This window comes from Magnolia sinica, chromosome 8, assembly GCF_029962835.1.
Source record: "Magnolia sinica isolate HGM2019 chromosome 8, MsV1, whole genome shotgun sequence".
In the NCBI taxonomy this organism is placed as follows: Eukaryota; Viridiplantae; Streptophyta; class Magnoliopsida; order Magnoliales; family Magnoliaceae; genus Magnolia; species Magnolia sinica.
Window position 1 is genome coordinate 1,628,379 of NC_080580.1, and position 10,144 is coordinate 1,638,522.

A 10,144-nucleotide genomic window follows, 5' to 3' on the forward strand; every position below is an offset into this window, starting at 1 on the left:
CCTAACTTATTTGATGGTATCTAAACGAACTTGTTTGGCGCATGGTATTAAATGAGATAAAGTGGGATGTAATTGTATTTAATCCGTCTAAATTCCATCAAGCTTTTGGGGAGGGTAGTGATGGTTGGGATTCAGTGGAATGGAATTACATTTGGTCTTAATTAAGATTTTTATAAATTTTGAAGGGTCTTACATTGACATACGTATTTATCTATACAGGTGCCCAACATTAATTATAAATTTAATTAGTTGATTATAATTCCACGGTCAACCAAACAAGATTTTTCTTAATCCAATATTTTTTTCATATCAACAATTTTATCCTAAACATGGATTGATAATTAAAATACCATCGTATTTCCGACATGCAATGATTATTGGGCAAAACCCATCGAATACAATTCCATACCATTTAATCCTGTAGAGTAGACAGGTGTGTTTACCGTTGAAACACGTGTGTTTACGGTTGAATCATCCCGACTTTTCTTAATCCAGAACAAAAAAATGGGGTGATGGAATTGATGGACGCGGTAGAGTTCAAGCACGTTAACCCGTTTACGGAGAAAGTGACCCCGGTGGTACCTACGCGAGCTACGCAAGCGTCTTCCCAATAAAAAAATCTACAGTGGCATTACAGTAGTTATCCATGGAACCGGGGGCATTTGACGCTAGTTTCCCTTCAGTATAATCCAGAAACGTAGCGTAACTAGTGTTTGAGAGAGAGAAAGAGAGGGAGATGTGCTGTCGCGTCAATAAATCAAAGCAAAGGAGCTCCTGATCTCGTGATTGCCCCCTTTCTCCTCTCTCTCTCTGAAATGCCCTTCCATTTTCAGCTATTTTCGCCTCCACTCTCTCTCTCCCTCTCTCTCTCTCTCTCTGGCGTCCGGATCAATCGAACGGTCGCGATGAAGTCTGACGGAGTCTCGTTGTAGAAAATGAGAGTTTGGCAGCTCGTTTCCAGATCTAATGGAGTGGTTGAGAGTTAGGGTTTAGATCAGGAAATCGCTATTTTTCGCTGTCGTTTTCGTTGCCGTATAGCGATGAATCGGAGTTTCAGGGCTGCAGAGTCGAAAATGCAAGCGCCCGTACAGCAGCAGAGGCAAGGGAGGAGCCTTGGAGCTGTGATGAAGGACAAGGAAGAGGATCTTGCGTTGTTTCTCGAGATGCGGAAGCGCGAGAAGGAGCGGAATAGCTTGCTTCTCCTCCACACCTCTGAAGATTTCGATCCTCCTTTAGGTATGCGCTCCGATGGTTCCCAGTGTAACATTCAGACTTCTTGGGGTTAGATTTAGTTCTTTCCAGGCCTTAGGTTTTGAAAATGCTGCCAAATTGCTATTTCGCATCATCATTTTATTTTATTTTTTTGGTTTCTTTATTAGTTTTCTATGAATCGGATGTCAATGTCCAGAGAGTGATAGCTTCAGAACTCAGATATTCTTTTTTATTCGAATTTCATTTTCGACAGTGCAACGTTTGAATCTCCTTTGTAATTTTTCTATCTACGGCATACATGTTCCTGAGGTGGACCCCTCCATGTAGATGACCTACTCCCTACGTTGGGCCAGTCTACTCATCAGATATGGTGTAGGACACACACGAATAGATGTTCGGTAGCAAGTTTCTATCTGGTGTACATTAAGCATACAAGTGTAGCCCACATGATGGGTAGACCGGCCTGCTTTTTAGGTTAGTTCATCTATGAGGTGGGGGCCACCTGATGCACGGCTTGGATGTCCCAAACACGTGCCATTTTGACATGTATGGCTGCATTTGGAATTGTGTGTATCAAAATCACCTATTGTTAATTAGTGTTATCAATCTTGTAAAACTGGACTTATCCACAAAGTAGTAGATCTTTTCCATCTTCTAACTTGCAAATGCTTCTGGATAACAGGGTCGAAACCAGGGGGTTCTCCCATATTCAAGATAGTGTCATCAACACCACGTAAAACTGCTTCTGATGACTTCCTAAACTCCGACGGCGAGAAAAATGATTATGATTGGTAATGTCACAGCATCTCATCTACTTATTAAGGAATGCTGAAAAACATTGATGATAAGGATTATTTGGGCACACCACCAAGTTGTGGTTAGCAGGGCTTCCAAAGTGCAGTCAGTACATTTGGTACTTGGGAAGAACCCATCAAGCATGTTAGCATTTCCCACCCTTTCCTTCCCCAATCACAACTGAGGTGTCATTCTTATCTTATAATTTGGCAGCAGCATCTTATCGGCCTGGGAATCAGATCGCCCAGATTTCCCCTAACATTAAGAGTTCTGGCAGATTTTTTGTTGTAAAGTTGAGTTGCAAACTGTAACGCACATTATTTAAAAAAATAATAATAATAAATTTTTTTTTTAAAAAACACTGTAGAATCAAACAAAACTACTTGCAAAGTATTGGAGATGGACATGCATACCATGTATTGCAGCACTTTTACCACCAAAAGTTTCAGAAAATTCGTATACAGAGGAATTAAAACTGGTGGTGTAAAGAAGCTGTGAAGACAATTTTCGACAGCCCTCTAGTTGTGTACTATAGAGTTAAATGTAAAGCATGCATCCATATTTAATATAGTGATAAGGTTTTTATGGATTGTGTATGTATAACTAGTAATATTTAGTTTAGAATGAAAGTTGCATATGAGTAGAAAATAGATTGATTTGGTAGAATCATTAATCACAGCAGTTGAAGATGGGTGCAAGATAAGTTCTGGAACAAAAGCAGGAATGAGGTTCTGAAGCAGTACCTTGGTACAAGATTCTTTGTTGGAACGTGTTGTTTGCATCATGTACTGCACTAGAATCACTTTTGGGCATAGTTTGTTTCTTGTGCAAGGCAAACTTTTTTTTTTTTTTTGAAGACACAGGGTGTCGCCACCTCTTTTTTGAAGTGAGACTAATCCCTGCGGATACGCGCAATCACCCACAACCACGTGTATCGGGTAAAGCCAAGGAGGGGAATCGAACCCTCACCGATAGGGAGCAAACCTGTGGTGAAGACCATCCGCCCAAACCTCTTGTGCAAGGCAAACTTTGTGAGGGGCAACACTTCATGTTTGCCTCTTCTATAGCAAGCATGTCATCCTTTTTAAAGATGTCAATTGAATTTGCCACAACTCAACAATGAGACATACGTGGAAAAGCTTGCTTGGGGGTGTTTATGTGGTTTTTTCCCTCCCTACAGCTACAATTCCCATCTCATAGTGCTTTTCACATAGGTGATCTAGAGATGCATGCACATGGTTTTAAAAATTGGTTATTATATGGCCATATCCTGCCGGCCTGTTATGTGATACAGGGTGAACTGGTCCATCACAAAAGAAAAGGCCTTTTTCATTTCCCACTTCTTTCCTCACTCAAACTATAAGGGAAGCGGAGAAACTCAATTTGTTACTACATCCATGCCTATTTTGGGGATCAAAGCATAAGATATTGGTGGGGGTTGATTAATCCAAGCAAAATAGACCATTTGGGGGGTGGGGGGAATAGGAAGAAGGGGTAAGCCATCAGTCCACTGCTTTCCACTTTTTTCCATCCTTATTTTATATATTTCGATATAGTGGATCTAATCCACCAAAACCATGCTTGGTTTGTGTTTGGTTAGGGCATATTTGCTTGACTTTTAGGCGGTGAAGCTAACAATCAACATTCTTGTCAGGGAATGGTCTGATTCTCCATTGAAAGCATGTTATATATTTATATATATATATATATAAAATAGATTTAGGCATTTTACAATTTTCTTTATTTCCGGAAAATTTTCTCAGAATTTACAGGGGGGGGGAGAAGCTGAGACAGGCCTATATCACCCATTGTGGGTTTGTATAGTCCAATACACCCAGGCTTGTTAACAAAAAGGCAAGCTTCAGAGGTTTTCAGTTTGGCTAAATTGCATGTAAAGGAATGGGCGAAAGCTTCAAAAGCTGTCAATCCACCATAGTTTTTAGTCATTTGGTTAGATCTGTAATCTGTTTTCTTTTATGTTTGTATTCTTTTGGCTTCGGCCTTTCTTTCAATACTATTATTGCAGTTCAAAAAAAAATCATTCAAAAATATCATACAGGAACTGCAGTAAAAATAGAACTCCAGAGAATCGAAGATGCTACATCTTGACTAGAATGGAGCACATCAACTCAAGAACCTAAATTCCTAAGGATAGCGAATAGAGTTACCTGTAACAAGAAACCAATGTGAGACTAAACCCTGAACACAATAACTGGAACGTACATCCATGGATGTAGACAGAAGTGTGCTGATTAACTTCTTTTGATGTCATCTATGTTGGAAACGGTGATTGTTTCCCAGCAATTATTAGATCTTCAGCTATACCAATTGTCTTGTGCATGTAAACACTGATGTGGAAGCTAATTATGCACTTTGGTCGGATAAGGATGGTTTCCTTGGGTTCATCAAGTAGCATAGCAAGATACTTGCAACAAACATTTGAGATCGTTTTTTGTTCCTCTAATAGTTGAAACAAGGAGAAACAAGTTTTTAAAATGTTTGAGGCATCAACCAACTTTGGTGGATGTGAAATCTTTTCGTATTTCAATTTTTGACTCAAGGTCAAGGGCTATTGATAAGCATAAATGTTGGGAGTTTTGGTGCTTGGAATGATTTATAAGGAATTATGCTTGAAGCATCATGTCACCCCATGTAATGTATAGAACGGTTGAAATGGCTTGTGGCTGCTACAACTGATAGGAAAAGGATAGCTTGATCCTGGATTTATGAGTAAGGGTTGTTGAATGTCATCGTTGAGTTAAGAATTCCTGTAGGTAGCCCGGAGTGAATGGGTTAGTAGTATGAGTTTTGTGTTTCCCTGGCCTGAAACCTCAAGAAAATCAATTCCTTTTTATATAATTTGCACTACTACAAATTAGCAATGTTGAATTTTCTTATATCACAAATTATTATAAGAACAATCTTACCTTTCAAAAAAAAAAAAAAAATAGAACAATCTTCTCAATAACGATTCTCTTTTGCATTAGTTCTTCCGGAAATATTGTTGTGAAATTGATTGAGAAATTCATTTCTCTGTTTTTTTCCTTGTAAAACAGAAATTTACTTCCTTTCAAGATGGAAAGTATATTCTGCCTGTTTTAATCATTGTTATTTGTTAAGCATCTTGATTTTTTGCTTTCACATGTGTGCCTGTTCAAGAAGCATCTGCGTTGGAACTGGAAGATTTTATTTGCAATTTTATTGGTGGCTAATGCATGATGTGAGTGAGGTTAAACAAATGAGTATGGATTGAGACTTACCAAGGATTCTTTTCTGATTCCAGGCTTCTTACGCCACCTGGTACTCCGCTTTTTCCTTCTCTGGAAGTGGAGTCAAACAAATCCACCCTGGGTCAGATTGTAACCCCCAAAGCTCGTCCAACTGCACTGAAGTCTAGGGTGAGCCCTCAGTATGACTTGTGGATTCTTAGCTATCAATCCTTGCAATTGCATTACTTGAATGCTACAAAGTTCTGTGACAGCATCTCTAATGGGATAGCTATGAATCTGTCTTCTTGGTGTATTTTGCTTTTCTTGTTGTTTTCAGGCAGCTGTCTTGTGCAATTAATTTATTGCGACAGCCCTGCATGTTACACTTGGATATTTATTTAGTTGAACGTAACTGTAGAGACATTAGAAAATGCCCTTGTCTGAGCTTGGGCAATAAAGAATTGGTTGCAAACCGATGTTATTGTTTCTTAACATTTAGAGCTCCACATATGCTATTATACGTTCTCAAGGAAAGGGTTGGTCTCCTAGGGCCAACCTTTTAATCTTAAGTATGGTTTTGTTCCTTTTACCTAGTAGATAGGCTTTTCATGAACTTTCATTCTATAATGTTATCAAAATGTATGTTTCTACATTTTGTGCATGGATCTTTTTCATGTTGTATTTTGTGTGTAGTTTAGTATTTCCTGAAGTCTTATGATTTCTTATTCATGAATCTATCAAAATATAGCATTTCTTTATTTCTTGTGCTCTCTCCTGCATGTTGTTATTTCCCTGTTGAAATAGGCAAACACTACCTTTTTGCCTTTTCTGCATGTTTCCAGTAGACTGCTCTGTTCTGGGAGCTTCACCTGTATTCTGCAAGGGCATAGATGATTTTTGGTTCTCATTAAAGCAATGAATAGGGGATTGGTATGTGCTATAATCAAGCTGAGACTATCAATCACCTACTCCACTGCTCCTTTGCCAGGTGTATGGAACGGGATCCTAGATCGTGCATCGGTCCATTGGGTTATGCCGCAATCTATTGACAACCTTCTTCTGGCTTGGCATGCCTCAGATGGGGGAAAGCTGGGGAGGAGGAGATGGTGTGTAGCCTTGTTAGCGGTATTATGGTCTTTATGGGATAAAAGGATTGGTCAATGTTTCCGCAACAAGAGGAGCGGAAGCAGGGGTTTTCTCTAGGGTTCTCCAATTTATGCGGGATTGGACCCGTAATGTTTTTTGAGGGTTGTTCCAGACATGGCACTGATTGTTGTTGTATTTATACCCTTTAGGTTTTCTCTAAATTTTTTTTTCTAGGTTTTTTACTTTTCTGTTTTCTTGTCTTTTGCTGTTGTTAGTCTGTTTTGCCTGTGTGCCCCTTTTGCTTTTTGCTTAATAAAATTTCACCTTTCAAAAAAAAAATAAAATCAATGCAATGAATGGGACGAAGGGTGGGAAATCACTATGTGTTGATATGCCTTAGGATCCTATAATTCCCAGTAGAAATTTTAGGGCTTGTTTGGATTGCGAATCACATCAGCAATTCATTGTAAAGTGCAATGGTTGTTCCAGACATGGCGTGGATTGTTGTTGTATTTATATCCTTTAGGTTTTCTCTAATTTTTTTTACTAGGTTTTTTACTTTTCTGTTTTCTTGTCTTTTGCCGTTGTTAGTCTGTTTTGCCTGTGTGCCCCTTTTGCTTGTTGCTTAATAAAATTTCACCTTTCAAAAAATTAAAAAAAAAAAAAAAATCAATGCAATGAATAGGACGCAGGGTGGGAAATCACTATGTGTTGATATGCCTTAGGATCCTATAATTCCCAGTAGAAATTTTAGGGCCCGTTTGGATTGCGAATCCCATCAGCAATTCATTGTAAAAGTGCAATGGTTATAAATTACAATACTCATCTCTTGGAAAACAGGTAATTTGACCGAAAATTCCCATGTTTGGATAGGCATGGTAAAATCGTAATGATGATACTTCTATTACTGAAATGTCAAAAATCAACAAGAAAAATACACCTGTGCATGTTTGGATAGGAGATTGCCATTTTAGTATAATGAAAATTTGTAATGATTACAAATTTCTTTACCTGTCTCCTATTTCGTTTACATTCGACCGTTGGATTATATGTTTAAACAAATATTGTAAAATCGTAATGATAGTGCTTTTACGTTACAAACAGGCTAGAGTTTTGTTATTCAATTTGGTGACGGTGTGAATGAGCAACTAGTTGACTAGTTCCCAAGGAGCAATGCTTCCCCAATGGCAGATAGGCATTTGATGTTGTGGTATTTCTTGTTTCTATAAAATCCTTTCTGTAAATTTTGCAAACACAAGGTGCTTTTATTACTTTTAACAGATTTTTTGCTTTTGCATCTTTCTTTACATTCTGGTACCACAAATTCTGTGAATCTCTTCTTTCGATGAACATAACTTCATTTTTTTTATCTCACAATGAAATATGAATATTGAATATTCACTTGATGTCATTGGGTCAACTCTAATTGTTGATACCAGATTATGATCATCAACAACTTGATTAAAACCACTGAGCTATCGCTAGCATAGAAACCGTCTTTTGGAAGTGATAAAGGTATTGGATTTGACAGATCCTTTCTGTTTGGTTTTAGCCATCCCTCCCACTGAGGGTATCTCATTTTCATCTGTTGGCGAAGTACAATTTGGTTAGTTCAGTTTGCTGAACGCCTGAAACTGTTTCACAATTCAGTTTGTTTAGTGAGTGATCATTCTGATGAGATTGCCAAATCTACTTTTTCTTCCTAGTCGATACTCGAGACTTTATGTATTGTGCTTATTAAGTTGTTATATGCCTTTTCATCTTTAAATCTACATTTCATGTGTAGTTGGCAAATCCTCAAATGGAGCCTTCATCAAGAGGAAACTTAGTATCTAGACAGCCAACATCATCATCTTCCTTGACATCTTCCAATTTGGGTACACGTCGGCCTTCGTCATCTGGAGGCCCGGGTTCAGTTGCATCACGACCTGCGACACCAACTGGACGCCCCACATTACTTGCCACAAATAGACCCTCCAGACCCTCCACACCTACATCAAGAGCCACTGTACCTTCTAGGGCCACCATACCTTCATCAAAGCCTATAGCTCCTTCAGCAAGATCATCTACACCGACAGCCCGGCCCTCTTTAACTGCATCCAAGTCTTCATCATCTACACCGACAGCCTGGCCCTCTTTAACTGCATCCAAGTCTTCATCAAGGTCTGCCACACCTACTAGACGCCCATCAACCCCATCTAGTGCACCCAGCAGTTCCATCCCACCTGTCAGGTCATCTTCAGTTACCAAATCAGCCCCTTCCGCTTCGAAAAACCCTGTGCCATCTCGTGGCACTTCTCCAACCGTGAAGTCAAGACCATGGAAGCCTTCAGAGATGCCTGGTTTCTCACTTGATGCTCCCCCAAATTTAAGGACATCAATGCCTGAAAGGCCGGTGTCAGCTTCAAGGGGCAGACCTGGGGCACCGAGTTCGAGATCATCTTCTGTTGAGGCTGTTTCTAATGGTAGACCAAGAAGGCAGTCATGCTCACCACTAAGAGGAAGGACTCCAAATGGTAGCATCCACAGCAGTGGAAGCTCTGTCCCAGTGACAAACCGATCATATTCGAATGGTACTAGTGACAGCGTGAGCCCTGTTGTAATTGGAAACAAGATGGTTGAAAGGGTGATAAACATGAGAAGATTGGCACCTCCAAAACAAGATGACCACCCACGATCTTTCCATAATAATTCGGCAGGGAAATCATTGTCTTCACCCGATAGTTCAGGCTTTGGAAGAAATCTGTCGAAGAAATCCTTAGATATGGCTCTGAGGCATATGGTATATTCATCTTTCTTTGTTTTGCTTGCCCAAACTCAGTCTCAAGAATGGCTTATTCTGTATCCATAGTTTCCTGTATTTTGATTACTATGGTATTCTTCTGAGCAGGATATTAGACGGAGTAATCCTGGTAGTTTACGCCCATTGATGACGAACATTCCAGCTTCCTCCATGTACAGTGTGAGATCGGGACCGACCAAAAGCAGGACAGCCAGTATTTTGGACTCTCCTCTTGCCACGAGCAGCAACGCCAGCTCTGAGCAGAGTGTCAGTAACAATATACACTGTTTGGAAGGTAGTGAAATCGACGACGATGTTGGTAGTGAGAGAGGAGGTCGATCCTCCCCTGCCAGCCAGCGAGGCAGGTGATCATCTGATATTTGTTAGTTGATTTTTGCACCCCTATGGTTGTAGTGCTCAATCCATTGATTTACCTGTGAAATTGAGAAGCAGCTGGAATAGAAAGATATGCCTCATTTCCGGAAAGGGGTGGGCCAATGGAACATGCAGTTCTAGCTTTCTTGATTTCTATAACATATGTTGACAGATGCGGTCCTCCTGGGCTTTTATTGTGTTAGCAGGACCGGTATATACTGAACTTATTTTGTAGCACCATCACTAATTATGAACTTGCATCTCTACGCAGACTTGGAAGTTTTTGTACCTTGAAATCTGTGGGAGTTAGCTTCAGCTCTCCCTTATATTTGTTTCTGTGTCTCTATTTCTTATTAGAATCCAAAACTACAGTGGTCTTCCAGTCGTTATGGAAAACTGAAGTTGCTGAGGTGAGCATTGCTCTTGTTTCATTCCACATAACATTGATTATAAACATACAGATTTTCTGCAACATTGATGTGAACTTACAGATTTTCTGCAGCACTGCTATAGCCTTACAGATTTTCTGTAACAGAGCAAGGAACTTGCAATTGGTAGATTTAGAGAAGTTTTCTGAAAGAGAAGATGCAATGACAATTTGTAATGGCAAAGTCAACAGACGTGCAAGATCTGCAACATTCGTTAGTTGTGGCCTATTTTGAACACGGGGTGGCCATAAATCAAG

The 10,144-nt window shown here is 39.6% G+C and overlaps 1 protein-coding gene across 1 annotated transcript; it reads left to right on the top strand.

Annotated features, from left to right (window-relative positions):
• Positions 1–706: 706 nt before the first annotated feature.
• Positions 707–9,873, top strand: LOC131252558 (uncharacterized). The gene is made up of 5 exons (XM_058253166.1): positions 707–1,236; positions 1,895–2,003; positions 5,291–5,405; positions 8,089–9,084; positions 9,193–9,873. Exons 1-5 carry the CDS (start codon positions 1,041–1,043, stop codon positions 9,451–9,453), a joined length of 1,677 nt encoding a protein of 558 aa, XP_058109149.1. The 5' UTR covers positions 707–1,040; the 3' UTR covers positions 9,454–9,873.
• The last annotated feature ends 271 nt before the right edge of the window (positions 9,874–10,144 follow it).

Excerpts from the sequence above, each read along its gene's own strand:
- LOC131252558 (XM_058253166.1), top strand. The coding sequence starts at position 1,041 with ATGAATCGGAGTTTCAGGGCTGCAGAGTCGAAAATGCAAGCGCCCGTA. Across the intron at positions 2,004-5,290 it reads GAGAAAAATGATTATGATTG|GCTTCTTACGCCACCTGGTA; the intron begins GTAATGTCACAG and ends TTCTGATTCCAG. Across the intron at positions 9,085-9,192 it reads ATATGGCTCTGAGGCATATG|GATATTAGACGGAGTAATCC; the intron begins GTATATTCATCT and ends TCTTCTGAGCAG.